The 24,608-nt window shown below is 46.3% G+C and overlaps 1 protein-coding gene across 3 annotated transcripts; it reads right to left on the bottom strand.

The window, feature by feature from the left end:
• Positions 1-1,444: 1,444 nt before the first annotated feature.
• On the bottom strand, positions 1,445-23,633 carry LOC121845795 (transmembrane protein 65-like). Of its 3 annotated transcripts, none has more exons than XM_042317770.1 (3): positions 23,426-23,633; positions 4,097-4,202; positions 1,445-1,705 (listed from the first exon to the last, which is right to left on the bottom strand). In XM_042317770.1, the coding sequence occupies exons 1-3, from the start codon at positions 23,494-23,496 to the stop codon at positions 1,562-1,564; spliced, it is 321 nt and encodes a 106-aa protein (XP_042173704.1). In that variant the 5' UTR covers positions 23,497-23,633; the 3' UTR covers positions 1,445-1,561. The 3 variants fall into 3 exon arrangements, with proteins under 3 accessions (XP_042173704.1, XP_042173703.1, XP_042173702.1); XM_042317769.1 differs by lacking the exon at positions 23,426-23,633 and adding an exon at positions 5,388-5,917 and having other exon boundaries at positions 4,097-5,354; XM_042317768.1 differs by lacking the exon at positions 23,426-23,633 and having other exon boundaries at positions 4,097-5,917.
• Positions 23,634-24,608: the final 975 nt, after the last annotated feature.

Here is a 24,608-nt window from a genome sequence, read left to right as displayed (position 1 = left end):
GGGACCATCCTTCCAAATCTGACCCCTGGTGTCCATACAACCCTAGTCTCATGGGACCATCCTTCCAAATCTGACCCCTGGTATCCATACAACCCTAGTATCATGGGACTTCCAAATCTGGTCTCATTGACTGAGTGAAGACGGGGTCTCTGGGGGGTACACTGTCCCCAAACATCTAAAAGTGACAAGTAATATGAATCTCTCCCAAGTTACACAGGCTCCCTAGAGTTACTCAATTTCCTCATCTCAAACTCAAACACCAAATCCTCCAAAACAAAGGGATGGATCCTCTCAAACACCAAATCCTCCAAAACAAAGGGATGGATCCTCTCAAACACCAAATCCTCCAAAACAAAGAGATGGATCCTCTCAAACACCAAATCCTCCAAAACAAAGAGATGGATCCTCTCAAACACCAAATCCTCCAAAACAAAGAGATGGATCCTCTCAAACACCAAATCCTCCAAAACAAAGAGATGGATCCTCTCAAACACCAAATCCTCCAAAACAAAGAGATGGATCCTCTCAAACACCAAATCCTCCAAAACAAAGAGATGGATCCTCTCAAACTCAAACACCAAATCCTCCAAAACAAAGGGATGGATCCTCTCAAACACCACAGAATGATTTGTGGGTGACTTGAAGTCAGCGTTAGAAGAAGCTGCTAGAAGAAGCTGCTAGAAGAAGCGTGTAATATTTCAGCTCTGTAGTGCAGCGCTAGTGGAAAGTCAGGTGGAATTGTATTTATTTTTTATTTTACTCGCAAGGCAGTTAAGGACAAATTCTTATTTTCAATGACGGCCTAGGAACAGTGGGGTTTAACTGCCTTGTTCAGGGGCAGAACGACAGATTTTTACCTTGTCAGCTCGGGGGATTCGATCTTGCAACCTTTTGGTTATTAGTCCTACACTCTAACCACTAGTCTACCTGCCGCCCCTACACTCTAACCACTAGGCTACCTGCCGCCCCAATGAAATCCAGTAGGAAAGGTCTAACCTCAGTAAACTAACTGAAGACTGAATAGTTTCTGTAAATGTGTTATCTAGCTATAGCAGCTGGCCTTGTCCTCTCCTCACACAGTCCTTTAATCTAAAGAGACAACAGCCACACAGCATGTTGATTACTTACACCAGATGTTGCAGGAATATCCCCCCTGTTGAGAGATATTACAGTTCAATTGAACTGAATTGAGTGTAGTCCATCAGAAATCCAACCTGGTCACCTCTAACTGATTAGGACTAAGATACACTAAACTCTAAAAAAGGAAAAGTTGCACCAACTCAAAAAACAAAACAAACAAAACAACCCGAAGAAGCAGCAGAAAACGTGGTTGGAAGATTGGTCCACTTGTATTTACCATCGTTGTTGTTTTTCTTCATACTGCTTTTTGAACGTTGCAGTAGGAACAATTGAAGACATTGACATCAACAATTGACATCAGTAGTCACGCTTGATTGAGGTTATTCATTATGCAGTAGTTAGGTTGTGAAGTAGCCGTAGTCCAATGATAAGTTCTCTCTCTCTCTCTTCCCGAGAAGGTAAGTCTTTCGGTCAAGTTGTCTCAATTGCTGCTGCCAGTGGAGATGGAGGTCAGTGATCCATCTTTACCCTCCCTTTCCACTGCTTTCTTCTTCGTCTCATCTTTGAAGAAGAGGAGCGGGAACATCCCTAAGATGCAGCCGATGGCAACTCCGATGGCTTTACCCTGAAGACAAAACAAAACAAGAAACAACGTTCCATTACTACTCTGATGCCTAGTACTAATACTAACACTATACTAATACTATACTAATACTAACACTATACTAATACTAACACTATACAAATACTATACTAATACTAACACTATACTAACACTATACTAATACTAATACTAACACTATACTAATACTATACTAATACTAATACCATACTAGTACTAATACTAACACTATACTAATACTATACTAATACTAACACTATACTAATACTATACTAATACTAATGCTAACACTATGCTAATACTATACTAATACTAATACTAACACTATACTAATACTAACACTATACTAATACTATACTAATACCAATACTAACACTATACTAATACTAGCACTCATACTAATACTATACTAATACTAACACTATACTAATACTAGCACTAATACTAACACTAATGCTAATACGAATACTAATACTATACTAATACTATACCAATACTATACTAACACTAATACTAACACTAATACTAACACTAATACTAATACTGTACTAACACTAACACTAGTACTAACACTAATACTAACACTAATACTAACACTAATACTAGAACTATACTAATACTATACTAATACTTACACTAATACTAATACTAGTACTAACACTAATACTGACACTAATACTAACACCAACACTAATACTAACACAAATACTAATACTAACACTAATACTAACACTAATACTATACTAGCACTAATACTAACACTAATACTAACACTATACTAGCACTAATACTAATACTAACACTAATACTAACACTAATACTAACACTAATATTAATACTAACACCAATACTAACACTAATACTGACACTAATAATAACACAAATACTAATACTAACACTAATACTAACACTAACACTAATACTAATACTAACACTAATACTAGCACTGGTACTAATACTAACACTAATACTAACACTAATACTGACACTAATACTAACACTAACACTAATACTAATACTAACACTGGTACTAATACTAACACTAATACTAACACTAATACTGACACCAATACTAACACTAACACAAATACTAATACTAACACTAATACTAACACTAGTACTAATACTAACACTAATACTAACACTAACACTAATACTGACACTAATACTAACACTAATACTAGCATTAATACTAATACTAGTACTAATACTAATACTAGCACTAATACTGACACTAATACTAACACTAATACTAATACTAGCACTAACACTATACTAATACTAACACTATTCTAATACTAGCACTAATGCTAACACTAATACTAGCACTGATACTAACACTAATACTAATACTAACACTAGCACTATACTAATACTAACACTAATACTAACACTAATACTATACTAATACTAACACTAATACTAACACTAATACTATGCTAATACTAACATTAATACTAACACCAATACTAACACTAATACTATGCTAATACTAACACTAGTACTAATGCTAACACTAACACTAGTACTAACACTAATACTACCACTAACACTGATACTAACACTAATACTAATACTAACACTAGTACTAATACTAGCACTAATAATACTAATACTACTACTAATACTAGCACTAATACTAATACTAATACTGCAGTGCTACCAGTGCGTAACCTACACACAGCTCTTGGCCAATAGACTTTGTGAAGGAACGTTTATTTTTTATTAGCCTGAAAAATACTGTCTTCAGTGAAATGGCTGCACAACCAAAAGCATATTCTGTAGGACATATTTTGACTGATTTAGGGCTCTATTCAACCAGATCCACTAAGTAAGCAACACAGAGAGGACTGACAGAGAGAGAGAGAGAGAGAGAGAGAGAGACAGGGACAGAGAGAGAGAGACAGGGACAGAGAGAGAGAGACAGGGACAGAGAGAGAGAGACAGGGACAGAGAGAGAGACAGGGACAGAGAGACAGGGACAGACAGAGAGAGAGAGAGAGAGAGAGAGAGAGAGAGAGAGAGAGAGAGAGAGAGAGAGAGAGAGACTAGAGAGAGAGAGAGAGAGAGAGAGAGAGAGAGAGAGAGAGAGAGAGAGAGAGAGAGAGAGAGAGAGAGAGAGAGAGACAGAGAGAGAGAGAGAGAGAGAGACAGGGACAGAGAGACAGGGACAGAGAGAGAGACAGGGACAGAGAGACACAGGGACAGACAGAGAGAGAGAGAGAGAGAGAGAGAGAGAGAGAGAGAGAGACACAGAGAGAGAGAGACAGACACAGAGAGAGAGAGAGAGAGAGAGAGAGACAGAGAGAAAGAGAGAGAGAGAGAGAGAGAGAGAGAGACAGACAGACAGACAGACAGTGTGTACGTCCTCTCAGAGATACGACAGAGACTCACACTGTGGGTGCTAACTCTGGTCTGCCACATGTCAGCCTGTTTGGGGTTCAGATCAGGGCCCACCAACCCACAACGACAGGCCAGGGCTTCCACGTAACCTGCAAGGCTAACACAGGAAAATACCATGGTTACATACCTTAACACACTAGAAAATACCATGGTTACATACCTTAACACACTAGAAAATACCATGATTACATACCTTAACACACTAGAAAATACCATGGTTACATACCTTAACACACTAGAAAATACCATGATTACATACCTTAACACACTAGAAAATACCATGGTTACAAACCTTAACACACTAGAAAATACCATGATTACATACCTTAACACACTAGAAAATACCATGATTACATACCTTAACACACTAGAAAATACCATGATTACATACCTTAACACACTAGAAAATACCATGGTTACATACCTTAACACACTAGAAAATACCATGGTTACATACCTTAACACACTAGAAAATACCATGATTACATACCTTAACACACTAGAAAATACCATGGTTACAAACCTTAACACACTAGAAAATACCATGGTTACATACCTTAACACACTAGAAAATACCATGGTTACATACCTTAACACACTGGAAAATACCATGATTACATACCTTAACACACTAGAAAATACCATGGTTACATACCTTAACACACTAGAAAATACCATGATTACATACCTTAACGGACTAGAAAATACCATGATTACATAGCTTAACACACTAGAAAATACCATGATTACATACCTTAACGGACTAGAAAATACCATGATTACATAGCTTAACACACTAGAAAATACCATGGTTACATACCTTAACACACTAGAAAATACCATGGTTACATACCTTAACACACTGGAAAATACCATGATTACATACCTTAACACACTAGAAAATACCATGGTTACATACCTTAACACACTAGAAAATACCATGATTACATACCTTAACACGCTAGAAAATACCATGATTACATACCTTAACACGCTAGAAAATACCATGGTTACATACCTTAACACACTAGAAAATACCATGGTTACATACCTTAACACACTAGAAAATACCATGGTTACATACCTTAACACACTAGAAAATACCATGGTTACATACCTTAACACACTAGAAAATACCATGGTTACATACCTTAACACACTAGAAAATACCATGGTTACATACCTTAACACACTAGAAAATACCATGGTTACATACCTTAACACACTAGAAAATACCATGATTACATACCTTAACACACTAGAAAATACCATGATTACATACCTTAACACGCTAGAAAAAGGTTTGGTGACATACATCAATGTATTATCTCTGTATTATCTCTGTTGACGTAAAACCAGAAGTAATGTGATCAGCAGAACGATTAACTTCTGTGTTCATACTGTACGTGTTAGAAATGGAGAGTTCTGGGGAAAAAAACAAAGTCTGAAACACGAGGCGAAGAAGTTTAAGCACCGTCTTCCCCCAGTTTCTGATACGTCCAAATAACCAGTGATGGAAAAAAAAACCTCCCCCCCCCAAAAAAACTAACGCTGCTCAGCTCTTACGCATCACATTCAGTCCTGGGAGATTCCCTCTGTCAACACGCAGAATCTGCCCACGGGAGAATCACGTTATAGACAGCTCTCAAACTATGGTCCTGGGCCCATATTGGGTCCAATTGTTGCGTTCTTTACCTTTTAATTATTAATCTACTTATTCTCTATGGATGAACTTTTCTATTTGACATTATTCTTTAAAAAAAAAAATTAAAATATATTTTACCCCTTTTTCTCCCCAATTTCGTGGTATCCAATTGTTGTAGTAGCTACTATCTTGTCTCATCGCTACATCTCCCGTACGGGCTCGGGAGAGACAAAGGTTGAAAGTCATGCGTCCTCCGATACACAACCCAACCAGCCGTACTGCTTCTTAACACAGTGCGCATCCAACCCGGAAGCCAGCCGCACCAATGTGTCGGAGGAAACACCGTGAACCTGGCAACCTTGGTTAGCGCACACTGCGCCCTGCCTGCCACAGGAGTCGCTGGTGCGCGATGAGACAAGGACATCCCTACCGACCAAGCCCTCCCTGACCTGCACTACGCAACAGAGCCTGGGCACGAACCCAGAGTCTCTGGTGGCACAGCTGGCGCTGTAGTACAGCGCCCTTAACCACTGCGCCACCCGGGAGGCCCTTGTTGTGCTCTTTATCTACTCATCTTCATCTACTTATTCTCTATGGATGAACTTTTCTATTGGACATTATTCTGTACGGTTGAGGAACAGTGGCAGGTAAAGCATTACACTGTCTCTATTACACCTGCTGTAAAAACCTGGGCGTGTGACCAATAAACTTGATTTGATTCAGAAAGTTTCTCAGAATAAGAGTTCTGGTTCAGGTTCAGCTGCGCCCTTCTTTATGAGCTAAAAAAACTGATCCTAGATCAGCACTCTGAGATTTATGAATACAAGTCCTGAGCTTTAAGGGATCACCAGAGGAAAGATCCCATTCATTGCTGGAGTGATGTACTATGGTAATACGAAATTACCATAATACGAAATATGGAAATATTAAATTCAACCAGTAAATATGCACGGCAGAAAACCTTCTGGCACAGACGTCTGTGCATAGAATCATAAAAAAATAAATGTTTTAAATCATCATTAATCAAAATACATGCTGTTATTCAACACCAGTCCTTCTCGGTCCTGGTCCTCCGATGGTGGAATGAGCTTCCCCTGAAACTATGCCCTCCAATGGTGGAATGAGCTTCCCCTGAAGCTATGTCCTCCGATGGTGGAATGAGCTTCCCCTGAAGCTATGCCCTCCGATGGTGGAATGAGCTTCCCCTGAAGCTATGCCCTCCGATGGTGGAATGAGCTTCCCCTGAAGCTATGTCCTCCGATGGTGGAATGAGCTTCCCCTGAAGCTATGTCCTCCAATGGTGGAATGAGCTTCCCCTGAAGCTATGCCCTCCGATGGTGGAATGAGCTTCCCCTGAAGCTATGTCCTCCAATGGTGGAATGAGCTTCCCCTGAAGCTATGCCCTCCGATGGTGGAATGAGCTTCCCCTGAAGCTATGCCCTCCGATGGTGGAATGAGCTTCCCCTGAAGCTATGCCCTCCGATGGTGGAATGAGCTTCCCCTGAAGCTATGCCCTCCGATGGTGGAATGAGCTTCCCCTGAAGCTATGCCCTCCGATGGTGGAATGAGCTTCCCCTGAAGCTATGACAACAGAGTCCCTGTTCATCTCCCCCTGAAGCTATGACAACAGAGTCCCTGTTCATCTCCCCCTGAAGCTATGCCCTCCGATGGTGGAATGAGCTTCCCCCTGAAGCTATGCCCTCCGATGGTGGAATGAGCTTCCCCTGAAGCTATGACAACAGAGTCCCTGTTCATCTCCCCCTGAAGCTATGTCCTCCGATGGTGGAATGAGCTTCCCCTGAAGCTATGACAACAGAGTCCCTGTTCATCTCCCCCTGAAGCTATGCCCTCCGATGGTGGAATGAGCTTCCCCTGAAGCTATGACAACAGAGTCCCTGTTCATCTCCCCCTGAAGCTATGTCCTCCGATGGTGGAATGAGCTTCCCCTGAAGCTATGACAACAGAGTCCCTGTCCATCCCCCTGAAGCTATGACAACAGAGTCCCTGTCCATCTCCCCCTGAAGCTATGACAACAGAGTCCCTGTCCATCTCCCCTGAAGCTATGACAACAGAGTCCCTGTTCATCTCCCCCTGAAGCTATGACAACAGGGTCCCTGTCCATCTTCCCCCTGAAGCTATGACAACAGAGTCCCTGTCCATCTCCCCTGAAGCTATGACAACAGAGTCCCTGTTCATCTCCCCCTGAAGCTATGACAACAGGGTCCCTGTCCATCTTCCCCCTGAAGCTATGACAACAGTCCCTGTCCATCTTCCCCCTGAAGCTATGACAACAGAGTCCCTGTCCATCTCCCCTGAAGCTATCACAACAGAGTCCCTGTTCATCTCCCCTGATGCTATGACAACAGAGTCCCTGTCCATCTTCCCCCTGAAGCTATGACAACATAGTCCCTATCCATCTTCCCCCTTGAAGCTAGGACAACAGAGTCCCTGTCCATCTTCCCCCTGAAGCTAGGACAACAGAGTCCCTGTCCATCTTCCCCTGAAGCTAGGACAACAGAGTCCCTGTCCATCTCCCCCCTGAAGCTATGACATCAGAATCCCTGTCCATCTTCCCCTGAAGCTATGACAACAGAATCCCTGTTCATCTCCCCTGAAGCTATGACAACAGAGTCCCTGTCCATCTCCCCTGAAGCTATGACAACAGAGTCCCTGTCCATCTTCCCCTGAAGCTATGACAACAGAGTCCCTGTTCATCTTCCCCCTGAAGCTATGACAACAGGGTCCCTGTCCATCTCCCCCTGAAGCTATGACAACAGGGTCCCTGTCCATCTCCCCTGAAGCTATGACAACAGAGTCCCTGTTCATCTCCCCCTGAAGCTATGACAACAGGGTCCCTGTCCATCTTCCCCCTGAAGCTATGACAACAGTCCCTGTCCATCTTCCCCTGAAGCTATGACAACAGAGTCCCTGTCCATCTCCCCCTGAAGCTATCACAACAGAGTCCCTGTTCATCTCCCCCTGATGCTATGACAACAGAGTCCATGTCCATCTTCCCCCTGAAGCTAGGATAACAGAGTCCCTGTCCATCTCCCCCCTGAAGCTATGACAACAGAGTCCCTGTTCATCTCCCCCTGATGCTAGGGCAACAGAGTCCCTGTCCATCTTCCCCCTGATGCTATGACAACAGAGTCCCTGTTCATCTCCCCCCTGAAGCTATGACAACAGGGTCCCTGTCCATCTTCCCCCCTGAAGCTATGACAACAGTCCCTGTCCATCTTCCCCTGGGTTGTGGGTTGTGGGTTGTGTATTTGGGTTGTAACTGGGTTGTGTATTTGCTGTGTTATGTAGTTGCTGTGTTATGTAGTTGCTGTGTTATATAGTTGCTGTGTTATGTGGTTGCTGTGTTATGTAGTTGCTGTGTTATGTAGTTGCTGTGTTATATAGTTGCTGTGTTATGTGGTTTCTGTGTTATGTGGTTGCTGTGTTATGTGGTTGCTGTGTTATGTGGTTGCTGTGTTATGTAGTTGCTGTGTTATGTAGTTGCTGTGTTATATAGTTGCTGTGTTATGTGGTTACTGTGTTGTGTAGTTGCTGTGTTATGTAGTTGCTGTGTTATGTAGTTGCTGTGTTATGTAGTTGCTGTGTTATATAGTTGCTGTGTTATGTAGTTGCTGTGTTATGTAGTTGCTGTGTTATGTGGTTGCTGTGTTGTGTAGTTGCTGTGTTGTGTGGTTGCTGTGTTATGTACTTCGACTGTGTTGTGTGGTTGCTGTGTTATATAGTTGCTGTGTTGTGTAGTTGCTGTGTTGTGTAGTTGCTGTGTTGTGTAGTTGCTGTGTTGTGTAGTTGCTGTGTTATGTGGTTGTCTTACCTAGCTATCTTAAGATGAATGCACTGTAGGTCGCTCTGGATAAGAGCTTCTGCTAAATGTCAAATGTATTTAGTGAGGATGCTTAGTGAGGGTGTTGCCTCATGATTAAACTATGATTTAATGGGAAACAAATTCTCATATTATGCACGATAGTTTCTTCCAATTTAATATATTTTTTCACCTCGATCCAGGCACTGAAATAGCCCTTTCATTTAACTTTTCAAAAGCCTTAATTAATAAATTAAGAGACAAATAAAGGGTTGTGTTCCTGGTAGCGTTGTGCTCCTGGTAGCGTTGTGCACCTGGTAGCGTTGTGCACCTGGTAGCGTTGTGCTCCTGGTAGCGTTGTGCTCCTGGTAGCGTTGTGCTCCTGGTAGCGTTGTGTTCCTGGTAGCGTTGTGCTCCTGGTAGCGTTGTGCACCTGGTAGCGTTGTGTTGCTGGTAGCGTTATGCTCCTGGTAGCGTTGTGCACCTGGTAGCGTTGTGCACCTGGTAGCGTTGTAGCTTGGTAGCGTTGTGCTCCTGGTAGCGTTGTGCTCCTGGTAGCGTTGTGTTCCTGGTAGCGTTGTGCTGTGTTGCTGGTAGCGTTGTGCACCTGGTAGCGTTGTGCACCTGGTGCGTTATGCTCCTGGTGCGTTGTGCTCCTGGTAGCGTTGTGCTCCTGGTAGTGTTGTGTTCCTGGTAGCGTTGTGCTCCTGGTAGCGTTGTGCTCCTGGTAGCGTTGTGCTCCTGGTAGCGTTGTGCTCCTGGTAGCGTTGTGCTCCTAATAGCGTTGTGCTCCTGGTAGCGTTGTGCTCCTTGTAGCGTTGTGCTCCTGATAGCGTTGTGCTCCTGGTAGTGTTGTGTTCCTGGTAGCGTTGTGCTCCTGGTAGCGTTGTGCTCCTGGTGCGTTGTGCTCCTGGTAGCGTTGTGCTCCTGTTAGCGTTGTGCTCCTGGTAGCGTTGTGTTCCTGTGTTGTGCTCCTGGTAGCGTTGTGCTCCTGGTAGCGTTGTGCTCCTGGTAGCGTTGTGCTCCTGGTAGCTCCTGTTGTGCTTAAGAGCGTTGTGCTCCTGGTAGCGTTGTGCTCCTCTCCTAATAGCGTTGTGCTCCTGGTAGCGTTGTGCTCCTAATAGCGTTGTGCTCCTGGTCGTTGTGCTCCTAGTGAGGATGCTCCTGGTAGTTGTGCTCCTGTGTTGCTCCTGGTAGCGTTGTGCTTAGCATAGTGCTTTAATGGGAGCGTTTGCTCCTGGTATGGTAGCGTTGTGATCCTAGTAGCGTTGTGCTCCAGGTAGCGTTTGGTCCTAGTAGCGTTGTGCTCCTGGTAGCGTTGTGCTCCTGGCAGCGTTGTGCTCCTGGTAGTGTTGTGCTCCTGGTAGAGTTGTGTTCCTGGCAAAAGTGCTCCTAATAGCGTTGTGCTCCTGGTAGTGTTCTGCTCCTGGTAGCGTTGTGCTCCTGTAGCGTTGTGCTCCTGTGCTCCTCCTGGTAGCGTGCTCCTGGTGCGTTGTGCTCCTGGTAGCGTTGTGCTCCTGGTAGCGTTGTGCTCCTGGTAGCTCCTGGTAGCGTTGTGATCCTAATAGCGTTGTGCTCCTGGTAGCGTTGTGCCCCTGATAGCGTTGTGCTCCTGGTAGCGTTGTGTCTCCTGGTAGCATTGTGCTCCTGGTAGCATTGTGCTCCTGGTAGCGTTGTGCTCCTGGTAGCGTTGTGGTCCTGGTAGCGTTGTGCTCCTGGTAGTGTTGTGCTCCTGGTAGCGGTGTGCTCCTGGTAGCGTTGTGCTCCTGGTAGCGTTGTGCTCCTGGTAGCGTTGTGCTCCTGGTAGCGTTGTGCTGCTGGTAGCGTTGTGCTCCTGGTAGCGTTGTGCTCCTGGTAGCGTTGTGCTCCTGGTAGCGTTGTGTTCCTGGTAGCGTTGTGTTCCTGGTAGCGTTGTGCTCCTGGTAGCGTTGTGCTCCTGGTAGCGTTGTGTTCCTGGTAGCGTTGTGCTCCTGGTAGCGTTGTGCTCCTGGTAGCGTTGTGTTCCTGGTAGCGTTGTGCTCCTGGTAGCATTGTGCTCCTGGTAGCATTGTGCTCCTGGTAGCACAACGTAGCGTTGTGCTCCTGGTAGCGTTGTGCTCCTGGTAGCGTGTGCTCCTGGTAGCGTTGTGCTCCTGGTAGCGTTGTGCTCCTGGTAGTGTTGTGCTCCTAGGGAAGCTTAATTTCATATCCTGTCAAGGCCAGTGCATAGCTGGCCATCAGCTTTCAGGTTGAGTACAGATGTGCCCAGATGTCTCTGGAACATGGACTGCATCTGTAATCACACCCTATTCCCTATATAGCGCACTACATTAGACCAGGACCCATATTGCTCTGGTCAAAAAGTAGTGCACTATATAGGGAATAGATGCACCCATGGGCTACATTTGAAATGGCACCCTATTCCCTATATAGCGCACTACTTAGCGCTCACCGCTTTGGGGCTGTAGTGGGTTAGGCTGATGTTGTGATGGATGGATGCTATCTCCATTATGATGCTAACTGACGGCCAGACAGAGCAGCTATCTCCATTAAGATGCTAACTGAGTGCCAGACAGAGCAGCTATCTCCATTATGATGCCAACAGACTGCCAGACAGAGCAGCTATCTCCATTATGATGCCAACAGAGTGCCAGACAGAGCAGCTATCTCCATTAAGATGCTAACTGAGTGCCAGACAGAGCAGCTATCTCCATTATGATGCCAACAGAGTGCCAGACAGAGGAGCTATCTCCATTATGATGCCAACAGAGTGCCAGACAGAGCAGCTATCTCCATTATGCTGCCAACAGAGTGCCAGACAGAGAAACTGAGGGCCAGACAGAGCAGCTTTCTCCATGAAGATGCTAACAGAGTGCCAGACAGAGCAACTGAGGGCCAGACAGAGCAGCTATTTCCATTATGATCCTAACAGAGCGCCAGACAGAGCAACTGAGGGCCAGACAGAGCAGCTATCTCCATTATGATGCCAACAGAGTGCCAGACAGAGCAGCTATCTCCATTATGATGCCAACAGAGTGCCAGACAGAGCAGCTATCTCCATTAGGATGCCAACAGAGTGCCAGACAGAGCAGCTATCTCCATTATGATGCCAACAGAGTGCCAGACAGAGCAGCTATCTCCATTATGATGCCAACAGAGTGCCAGACAGGGGATGCCAACAGATGGCCCAGGAACATGAGCAGAATCCTGAAATGACACTCACTGTGGGCAACAGTAAGTGAGTCCCGTCTGACCCAGAATGGCCAATAGAGACAACATTCCAGACTCAGCCGGCTGTCTGTACCACTTGGGAAGAAGCCATGGGATTGTGCTCCCACATTGGCCAATTCAGTTAGTTTTGGGTTTAAAAAAGACTGTCAAATCTATAGGAATGAAGTTAAAAATGAGTTTAATTGAGGAAATCTGTTCCTAAGGATTCTCACAAATAACAAATTGAAACGTCATCTTGTCTCAAGGTACGAAATATTGTTATTTTCAAATACAATCTCTTTTTGAGTTGTGGTCAATTTGCAAATTAGTAGAACTATGTTCAGCCCCCCCTGACCCAGATCAACTCAATAATACACAGGCTGGATGCACAGTCAGGGGAGAGGGACCAAACGATCTGTTTAAATTCATTCAGGGGAGGAGGGACCAAACGATCTGTTTAAATTCAGTCAGGGAGGAGGGACCAAACGATCTGTTTAAATTCAGTTTCAGGGTCAGGAGGGACCAAACGATCTGTTTAAATTCAGTCAGGGGAGGAGGGACCAAACGATCTGTTTAAATTCAGTCAGGGGAGGAGGGACCAAACGATCTGTTTAAATTCAGTCAGGGGAGGAGGGACCAAACGATCTGTTTAAATTCAGTCAGGGGAGGAGGGACCAAACGATCTGTTTAAATTCAGTCAGGGAAGGAGGGACCAAACGATCTGTTTAAATTCAGTCAGGGAGGAGGGACCAAACGATCTGTTTAAATTCAGTCAGGGGAGGAGGGACCAAACGATCTGTTTAAATTCAGTCAGGGGAGGAGGGACCAAACGATCTGTTTAAATTCAGTCAGGGAGGAGGGACCAAACGATCTGTTTAAATTCAGTCAAGGGAGGAGGGACCAAACGATCTGTTTAAATTCAGTCATGGGGAGGAGGGACCAAACGATCTGTTTAAATTCAGTCAGGGGAGGAGGGACCAAACGATCTGTTTAAATTCAGTCAGGGAGGAGGGACCAAACGATCTGTTTAAATTCAGTCAGGGGAGGGACCAAACGGTTTAAATTCAGTCAGGGAGGAGGGACCAAACGATCTGTTTAAATTCAGTCAGGGAGGAGGGACCAAACGATCTGTTTAAATTCAGTCAGGGGAGGAGGGACCAAACGATCTGTTTAAATTCAGTCAGGGAGGAGGGACCAAACGATCTGTTTAAATTCAGTCAGGGGAGGAGGGACCAAACGATCTGTTTAAATTCAGTCAGGGGAGGAGGGACCAAACAATCTGTTTAAATTCAGTCAGGGAGGAGGGACCAAACGATCTGTTTAAATTCAGTCAGGGGAGGAGGGACCAAACGATCTGTTTAAATTCAGTCAGGGGAGGAGGGACCAAACGATCTGTTTAAATTCAGTCAGGGGAGGAGGGACCAAACGATCTGTTTAAATTCAGTCAGGGAGGAGGGACCAAACGATCTGTTTAAATTCAGTCAGGGGAGGAGGGACCAAACAATCTGTTTAAATTCAGTCAGGGAGGAGGGACCAAACGATCTGTTTAAATTCAGTCAGGGGAGGAGGGACCAAACGATCTGTTTAAATTCAGTCATGGGGAGGAGGGACCAAACGATCTGTTTAAATTCAGTCAGGGGAGGAGGGACCAAACGATCTGTTTAAATTCAGTCAGGGAAGGAGGGACCAAACGATCTGTTTAAATTCAGTCAGGGAGGAGGGACCAAACAATCTGTTTAAATTCAGTCAGGGGAGGAGGGACCAAACGATCTGTTTAAATTCAGTCAGGGGAGGAGGGACCAAACGATCTGTTTAAATTCAGTCAGGGTAGGAGGGACCAAACGATCTGTTTAAATTCAGTCAGGGGCAGGAGGGACCAAATGATCTGTTTAAATTCAGTCAGGGGAGGAGGGACCAAATGATCTGTTTAAATTCAGTCAGGGGAGGAGGGACCAAACGATCTGTTTAAATTCAGTCAGGGAGGAGGGACCAAACGATCTGTTTAAATTCAGTCAGGGGAGGAGGGACCAAACGATCTGTTTAAATTCAGTCAGGGGAGGAGGGACCAAACGATCTGTTTAAATTCAGTCAGGGGAGGAGGGACCAAACGATCTGTTTAAATTCAGTCAGGGGAGGAGGGACCAAACGATCTGTTTAAATTCAGTCAGGGAGGAGGGACCAAACGATCTGTTTAAATTCAGCCAGGGGAGGAGGGACCAAACGATCTGTTTAAATTCAGTCATGGGGAGGAGGGACCAAACGATCTGTTTAAATTCAGTCAGGGGAGGAGAGACCAAACGATCTGTTTAAATTCAGTCATGGGCAGGAGAGACCAAATGATCTGTTTAAATTCAGTCAGGGGAGGAGGGACCAAACGATCTGTTTAAATTCAGTCAGGGGAGGAGGGACCAAACGATCTGTTTAAATTCAGTCAGGGGAGGAGGGACCAAACGATCTGTTTAAATTCAGTCAGGGGAGGAGGGACCAAACGATCTGTTTAAATTCAGTCAGGGGAGGAGGGACCAAACGATCTGTTTAAATTCAGTCAGGGGAGGAGGGACCAAACGATCTGTTTAAATTCAGTCATGGGGAATGTCTTCACTCCAGCAGAACCAATAAAAACCAATAACCCAACAGGTCACTGCAGATATCACCCGGGATAAACTAACAAGCATCACTGTGCTCTGCTGAGCAAACAGCTTCCCTGACAATAGATGATGATGATGATGATGGTGTAATGGTTGTGTGGATACAGTGAGTAAAACTAGTAAACGAAAACTAGCAAAAAAGTATTTAGTCAGCCACCAATTGTGCAAGTTCTCCCACTTAAAAAGATGAGAGGCCTGTAATTTTCATCATAGGTACACTTCAACTATGACAGACAAAATTTGAAAAAAAATCCAGAAAATCACATTGTAGGATTTTTAATGAATTCTGTTGTAGCCTGGTCCCAGATCTGTTGTAGCCTGGTCCCAGATCTGTTGTAGACTGGTCCTAGATCTGTTGTAGCCTGGTCCCAGATCTGTTGTAGCCTGGTCCCAGATCTGCTCCAGCCTAGTCCCAGATCTGTTGTAGCCTGGTCCCAGATCTGTTGTAGCCTGGTCCCAGATCTGTTGTAGCCTGGTCCCAGATCTGTTGTAGCCTGGTCCCAGATCTGTTTTAGCCCGGTCCCAGGTCTGTTGTAGCCCGGTCCCAGATCTGTTGTAGCCTGGTCCCAGATCTGTTGTAGACTGGTCCCAGATCTGTTGTAGACTGGTCCCAGATCTGTTGTAGACTGGTCCCAGATCTGTTGTAGACTGGTCCCAGATCTGTTGTAGCCTGGACACAGATCTGCTCTAGCCTGGTCCCAGATCTGCTCTAGACTGGTCCCAGATCTGCTCTAGACTGGTCCCAGATCTGTTGTAGCCTGGTCACAGATCTGTTGTAGCCTGGTCCCAGATCTGCTCTAGCCTGGTCCCAGGTCTGTTCTAGCCTGATCCCAGATCTGTTGTAGACTGGTCCCATATCTGCTGTAGACCGGTCCCAGGTCTGTTGTAGACTGGTCCCAGATCTGTTGTAGCCTGGTCCCAGATCTGTTGTAGCCTGGACACAGATCTGCTCTAGCCTGGTCACAGATCTGTTGTAGCCTGGTCCCAGATCTGCTCTAGCCTGGTCCCAGGTCTGTTGTAGACTGGTCCCAGATCTGTTGTAGCCTGGTCCCAGATCTGTTGTAGCCTGGACACAGATCTGCTCTAGCCTGGTCACAGATCTGTTGTAGCCTGGTCCCAGATCTGCTCTAGCCTGGTCCCAGGTCTGTTCTAGCCTGATCCCAGATCTGTTGTAGACTGGTCCCATATCTGCTGTAGACCGGTCCCAGGTCTGTTGTAGACTGGTCCCAGATCTGTTGTAGCCTGGTCCCAGATCTGTTGTAGCCTGGACACAGATCTGCTCTAGCCTGGTCCCAGATCTGTTGTAGCCTGGTCCCAGATCTGTTGTAGCCTGGTCCCAGATCTGTTGTAGACTGGTCCTAGATCTGTTGTAGCCTGGTCCCAGATCTGTTGTAGCCTGGTCCCAGATCTGCTCCAGCCTAGTCCCAGATCTGTTGTAGCCTGGTCCCAGATCTGTTGTAGCCTGGTCCCAGATCTGTTGTAGCCTGGTCCCAGATCTGTTGTAGCCTGGTCCCAGATCTGTTGTAGCCCGGTCCCAGGTCTGTTGTAGCCCGGTCCCAGATCTGTTGTAGCCTGGTCCCAGATCTGTTGTAGACTGGTCCCAGATCAGTTGTAGACTGGTCCCAGATCTGTTGTAGACTGGACACAGATCTGCTCTAGCCTGGTCCCAGATCTGCTCTAGACTGGTCCCAGATCTGCTCTAGACTGGTCCCAGATCTGTTGTAGCCTGGTCACAGATCTGTTGTAGCCTGGTCCCAGATCTGCTCTAGCCTGGTCCCAGGTCTGTTCTAGCCTGATCCCAGATCTGTTGTAGACTGGTCCCATATCTGCTGTAGACCGGTCCCAGGTCTGTTGTAGACTGGTCCCAGATCTGTTGTAGCCTGGTCCCAGATCTGTTGTAGCCTGGACACAGATCTGCTCTAGCCTGGTCCCAGATCTGTTGTAGCCTGGTCCCAGATCTGTTGTAGACTGGTCCCAGATCTGTTGTAGACTGGTCCCAGATCTGTTGTAGCCTGGACACAGATCTGCTCTAGCCTGGTCCCAGATCTGTTGTAGACTGGTCCCAGATCTGTTGTAGACTGGTCCCAGATCTGTTGTAGACTGGTCCCAGATCTGTTGTAGCCTGGTCCCAGATCTGTTGTAGACTGGTCCCAGATCTGTTGTAGACTGGTCCCAGATCTGTTGTAGACTGGTCCCAGATCTGTTGTAGACTGGTCCCAGATCTGTTGTAGACTGGTCCCAGATCTGCTCTAGCCTGGTCCCAGGTCTGTTCTAGCCTGATCCCAGATCTGTTGTAGACTGGTCCCATATCTGCTGTAGACCGGTCCCAGGTCTGTTGTAGACTGGTCCCAGATCTGTTGTAGCCTGGTCCCAGATCTGTTGTAGCCTGGACACAGATCTGCTCTAGCCTGGTCACAGATCTGTTGTAGCCTGGTCCCAGATCTGCTCTAGCCTGGTCCCAGGTCTGTTCTAGCCTGATCCCAGATCTGTTGTAGACTGGTCCCATATCTGCTGTAGACCGGTCCCAGGTCTGTTGTAGACTGGTCCCAGATCTGTTGTAGCCTGGTCCCAGATCTGTTGTAGCCTGGACACAGATCTGCTCTAGCCTGGTCCCAGATCTGTTGTAGCCTGGTCCCAGATCTGTTGTAGCCTGGTCCCAGATCTGTTGTAGACTGGTCCTAGATCTGCTGTAGCCTGGTCCCAGATCTGTTGTAGCCTGGTCCCAGATCTGCTCCAGCCTAGTCCCAGATCTGTTGTAGCCTGGTCCCAGATCTGTTGTAGCCTGGTCCCAGATCTGTTGTAGCCTGGTCCCAGATCTGTTGTAGCCTGGTCCCAGATCTGTTGTAGCCCGGTCCCAGGTCTGTTGTAGCCCGGTCCCAGATCTGTTGTAGCCTGGTCCCAGATCTGTTGTAGACTGGTCCCAGATCAGTTGTAGACTGGTCCCAGATCTGTTGTAGACTGGACACAGATCTGCTCTAGCCTGGTCCCAGATCTGCTCTAGACTGGTCCCAGATCTGCTCTAGACTGGTCCCAGATCTGTTGTAGCCTGGTCACAGATCTGTTGTAGCCTGGTCCCAGATCTGCTCTAGCCTGGTCCCAGGTCTGTTCTAGCCTGATCCCAGATCTGTTGTAGACTGGTCCCATATCTGCTGTAGACCGGTCCCAGGTCTGTTGTAGACTGGTCCCAGATCTGTTGTAGCCTGGTCCCAGATCTGTTGTAGCCTGGACACAGATCTGCTCTAGCCTGGTCCCAGATCTGTTGTAGCCTGGTCCCAGATCTGTTGTAGACTGGTCCCAGATCTGTTGTAGACTGGTCCCAGATCTGTTGTAGCCTGGACACAGATCTGCTCTAGCCTGGTCCCAGATCTGTTGTAGACTGGTCCCAGATCTGTTGTAGACTGGTCCCAGATCTGTTGTAGACTGGTCCCAGATCTGTTGTAGCCTGGTCCCAGATCTGTTGTAGACTGGTCCCAGGTCAGTTTTCTTTGTGTTTTTTTTTTACCCCTTTTCTCCAATTAGTAGTTACAGTCTCGTCTCATCGCTGCAACTCCCGTAGGGACTCGGGAGAGGCGAAGTTCGAGAGCCGTGCTTCCTCCGAAACACAACCCAACCAAACTGCACTGCTTCTTGACAAAATTCCCACTTAACCCGGAAGCCAGCCGCACCAATGACTAACTGGCAATAAGTCATGATTACATCCTGTACAAAACCACATGGGTAAAACAGAAACAATGACAGGACATTAGCTCAAGCACTCACGCAGCAACTGGTGAAAGGAACTACCTTTGGCTGTCGCTGTCTAACAGATTCTGTTACAGTCGTTTTAACATTAGTCTGTGATGATGTTGGAGGCTCTCGCACAAAGACAGTGACAATAAGGAAGTGCATATGAGATGTTGTTCCCACTGTCACTATTAAAACGTACCCTAACCAGAAACTGTGGATAGATGGCGGCATTAGCGCAAAACTGAAAGCGCGAACCACCGCATTTAACCATGGAAAGACAACCAGGAATATGGTTGAATTCAAACAGTGTAGTTATACCCGCCGCAAGGCAATCAAACAAGTGAAACGTCAGTATAGGGACAAAGTGGAGTCGCAATTCAGACATGAGACGTATGTGGCAGGGTCTACAGGCAATCAATAACTACATAAAGAAAACCAGCCACGTCACGGAAACCGACGTCGTTCCAGACAAACTAAACACCTTCTTTGCCCGCTTTGAGGATAATACAGTGCCACCAACGCGGCCCGCTACCAAGGACTGCACCCCCCCACCTCCTTCTCCATGGCCGAAGTGAGTAAGACATTCAAAAGGGTTAACCCTCGCAAGGCTGCCGGCCCAGACGGCATCCCTAGCCGTGTCCTCAGAGCATGCGCAGACCAGCTGGCTGGTGTGTTTACGGACATATTCAATTTCTCCCTATCCCAGTCTGCTGTCCCCACATGCGTCAAGAGGACCACCATTGTTCCTGAACCCAAGAAGGAAAAGGTAACTGAACTGAATGACTATCGCCCCGTAGCACTCACTTCTGTCATTATGAAGTGTTTTGAGAGACTAGTCAAGGATCATCTCACTTCCATCTTACCTATCACCCTAGACCCACTGCAATTTGCATGCCGCCCCAATAGGTCCTAAGACGATGCAATCACGTGATGCAATCAATGCCATCACACTGCACACTGCCCTATCCCATCTGGACAAGAGGAACACCTATGTAAGACAACATAGAACCCTCAAGTTCAGCATTAAGCTTGAGGCCCTGGGTCTCAACCTCGCCCTGGACGATCCTGGATCCTGACTGGTCATGGATTTCCTGACGGGCCACCCCCAGGTGGTGAAGGTAGGAAACAACATATCCACTTCGCTGATGCCACAAGGGTGTGTGCTCAGCCCCCTCCTATACCTGTTCACCCATGACTGCGTGGCCATGCACACCTCCAACTCGATCATCAAGTTTGCAGACGACACAACAGTAGTGGGCTTGATCACCAACAACGACAAGACAGCCTATAGGAAAGTGGTGAGGGCACTCGGAGTATGTGTCAGGAAAACAACCTCTCACTCAACGTCAACAAAACAAAAGAGATGATCGTGGACTTCAGGAAACAGCAGAGGGAGCACCCCCCTATCCACATAAACGGGACAGCAGTGGAGAAGGTGGAAAGTTTCAAGTTCCTCGGCGTACACATCACTGACAAACTGAAATGGTTCACTCACACAGACAGTGTGGTGAAGAAGGTGCAACAGCGCCTCTTAAACCTCAGGAGGCTGAAGAAAATTGGCTTGTCACCTAAAACCCTCACAAACTTCTACAGATGCACAGTTGAGAGCATACTGTTGGGCTGGATCACCGCCTGGTACGGCAACTGCACCGCCCACAACCGCAGGGCTCTCCAGAGGGTGGTGCGGTCTGCACAACGCATCACCGGGGGAAAACTACCTGCCCTCCTGGACACCTACAGCACCCGATGTCACAGGAAGGCCAAAAAGATCATCAAGGACAACAACCACCCGAGCCACTGCCTATTCACCCCGCTACCATCCAGAAGGCATCAGTACAGTACTCTCTCCGGTCAGTACTCATATGTATATACTGTACTCGATATCATCTACTGTATCTTGCCTATGCTGCTCTGTACCATCACTCATTCATATATCCTTATGTACATATTCTTTATCCCCTTACACTGTGTATGACAGTAGTTTTTGGAATTGTTAGTTAGATTCATTATTACTGCATTGTCGGAACTAGAAGCACAAGCATTTCGCTACACTCGCATTAACATCTGCTAACCATGTGTATGTGACAAATAAAATTTGATTTGATTGATTTGATACAGGTGCATCAAAGCTGGGACCGAGAGACTGAAAAATAGCTTCTCTCTCAAGGCCGTCAGACTGTTAAACAGCCATCACTAACACAGAGAGGTTGCTGCCTACATACAGACTTGAAATCATTGGCCACTCTAACAAATTAGATCACTATTCAGTTTATTAATGCCACTTTAATAATGACGTTTGCATATCTTGCACTACTCATCCCAGATGTATATACTGTATTCTATACCGTCTGTGCATCTCGTCTATGCCGGTCGATCATGGCTCATCCATATATTGATATGTGTATATTCTTATTCCATTCCTTTACTTAGATTTGTGTCATTAGGTAGTTGTTGTGGAATTGTTAGATTACTTGTTTGATATTACTGCACTGTCGGAACTAGAAGCACAATCATTTCATTACACTCGCATTAACATCTGCTAACCATGTGTTTGTGACCAATAGAATTAGATTTGATTTGAATAAATGACAGTTTAAAGCAGATGGTGTAACTCAGACACTATGAGAGGCCATTAGCGCAAGCCAAGCACTCCTGTCTCCAGAGCAGTGAGACATCCTCCTCAGGTGCAGCTCACACTAAAGAGCGCTACCCAGGGCCTTTTTTACCCGAAGACTGACACTTCAGAGTCTAACGGTCCTGGTATGGAAACTAGTCAAGACTGACACTTCAGTCTAACGTCTAAAACTAGTCAAGACTGGCACTCAGTATAACGTCCTGGTATGGAAACTAGTCAAGACTGGCACATCAGTATAACGGTCCTGGTAGGGAAACTAGTCAAGACTGGCACTTCAGTCTAACAGTCCTGGTAGGGAAACTAGTCAAGACTGACACTTCAGAGTCTAACGGTCCTGGTATGGAAACTAGTCAAACGGACACTTCAGAGTCAAGACTGGCTGGCACATCAGTCTAACGGTCCTGGTAGTGTAAACTGACTGGTCTTTAGACAGTATTTACTGAGATTATAGAACAGCTCATCTTCAGCGGCCACGGAGAAGGAGATGGGGGGTGCAGTCCTTGGTAGCGGGCCGCGTCGTTGGCACTGTATTATCCTCAAAGCAGGCAAAGAAGGTGTTTAGTTTGTCTGGAAGCAAGACGTCGGTGTCCGTGACGTGGCTGGTTTTCAATGTACAGACAGAGAGGAGACGTTAGCTTAGAGGACATCATTAACCTCTCTCCAGTTTCATTCTGACAGGTTAGAGGACATCATTAACCTCTCTCCAGTTTCATCCTGACAGGTTTTGTGCACATTCCAGGTAGTCTTTTTTGCAGTTGTTCACCGCAAATAATCAGTTCTCACAATGCTTGGAGAAGTCTGGAAAGTTCTCAAAAACCACATTATGACTGGAGCAATCTTCCTATAGCGGCTACAATAGGATGCTAACAGGGCCTGTAGCAATCTTCCTATAGCGGCTACAATAGGATGCTAACAGGGACTGTAGCAATCTTCCTATAGCGACTACAATAGGATGCTAACAGGGACTGTAGCAATCTTCCTATAGCGGCTACAATAGGATGCTAACAGCGACTGTAGCAATCTTCCTATAGCGACTACAATAGGATGCTAACAGGGACTGTAGCAATCTTCCTATAGCGGCTACAATAGGATGCTAACAGGGACTGTAGCAATCTTCCTATAGCGACTACAATAGGATGCTAACAAGGACTGTAGCAATCTTCCTATGGCGACTACAATAGGATGCTAACAGGGACTGTACACAGTGTGACTACAATAGGACTCCACCAGGGACTGAACACAGTGTGACTACAATAGGACTCCACCAGGGACTGTACACAGTGTGACTACAATAGGACTCCACCAGGGACTGTACACAATGTAACTACAATAGGACTCCACCAGGGACTGTACACAGTGTGACTACAATAGGACTCCACCAGGGACTGAACAGTGTGACTACAATAGGACTCCACCAGGGACTGTACACAGTGTGACTGCAATAGGACTCCACCAGGGACTGTACACAGTGTGACTGCAATAGGACTCCACCAGGGACTGTACACAGTGTGACTGCAATAGGACTCCACCAGGGACTGTACACAGTGTGACTGCAATAGGACTCCACCAGGGACTGTACACAGTGTGACTGCAATAGGACGCCACCAGGGACTGTATCAGCCCTAACAGACGATTGGTTTGATCGGCCTTTTCTTACCCGAGTCCAGCCAGGTCCGACACAAGGTTCCCCAGGGCAGCCGCTGCAGAGAGAGAAGAGAGGGAGGTCATGGTTCTGCCCGGGTGAAGGACTGGTTGATGACGTCAAGAGGTTAAAGGTTGTTGTATGCTCCAATGAGATCCATTAAAACACAAAACACGGTGTAGAGTTGGAACGGAGAGGAGTGGAGCAGGCTGTAGCAGTAGCTGTGTCTCTGACTCATCATTAGACAGCAGGCTGTGTCTCTGACTCATCATTAGACAGCAGGCTGTGTCTCTGACTCATCATTAGACAGCAGGCTGTGTCTCTGACTCCTCATTAGACAGCAGGCTGTGTCTCTGACTCATCATTAGACAGTAGGCTGTGTCTCTGACTCATCATTAGACAGCAGGCTGTGTCTCTGACTCATCATTAGACAGCAGGCTGTGTCTCTGACTCATCATTAGACAGCAGGCTGTGTCTCTGACTCATCATTAGGCAGCAGGCTGTGTCTCTGACTCATCATTAGACAGCAGACTGTGTCTCACAGCAGGCTGTGTCTCTGACTCATCATTAGACAGTAGATGTGTCTCTGACTCATCATTAGACAGTAGCTGTGGCTCTGACTCATCATTAGACAGTAGGCTGTGTCTCTGACTCATCATTAGACAGCAGGCTGTGTCTCTGACTCCTCATTAGACAGCAGGCTGTGTCTCTGACTCATCATTAGACAGCAGGCTGTGTCTCTGACTCATCATTAGACAGTAGCTGTGTCTCTGACTCGTCATTAGACAGCATGCTATGTCTCTGACTCATCAGACAGCAGGCTGTGTCTCTGACTCAGCAGGCTGTGTCTCTGACTCATCATTAGACAGCAGGCTGTGTCTCTGACTCATCATGACTGTGTCACTCATTAGACAGCAGGCTGTGTCTCTGACTCCTCATTAGACAGCAGGCTGTGTCTCTGACTCCTCATTAGACAGCAGGCTGTGTCTCTGACTCATCATTAGACAGCAGGCTGTGTCTCTGACTCATCATTAGACAGCAGGCTGTGTCTCTGACTCATCATTAGACAGCAGGCTGTGTCTCTGACTCATCATTAGACAGCAGGCTGTGTCTCTGACTCATCATTAGACAGCAGGCTGTGTCTCTGACTCATCATTAGGCAGCTGTGTCTCTGAGGCTGTGTCTCTGACTCATCATT

The sequence above is a fragment of the Oncorhynchus tshawytscha genome, unplaced genomic scaffold (assembly GCF_018296145.1).
Source record: "Oncorhynchus tshawytscha isolate Ot180627B unplaced genomic scaffold, Otsh_v2.0 Un_contig_2087_pilon_pilon, whole genome shotgun sequence".
Taxonomy (NCBI): domain Eukaryota; kingdom Metazoa; phylum Chordata; class Actinopteri; order Salmoniformes; family Salmonidae; genus Oncorhynchus; species Oncorhynchus tshawytscha.
This window is presented reverse-complemented; position numbering and strand designations above follow the sequence as displayed.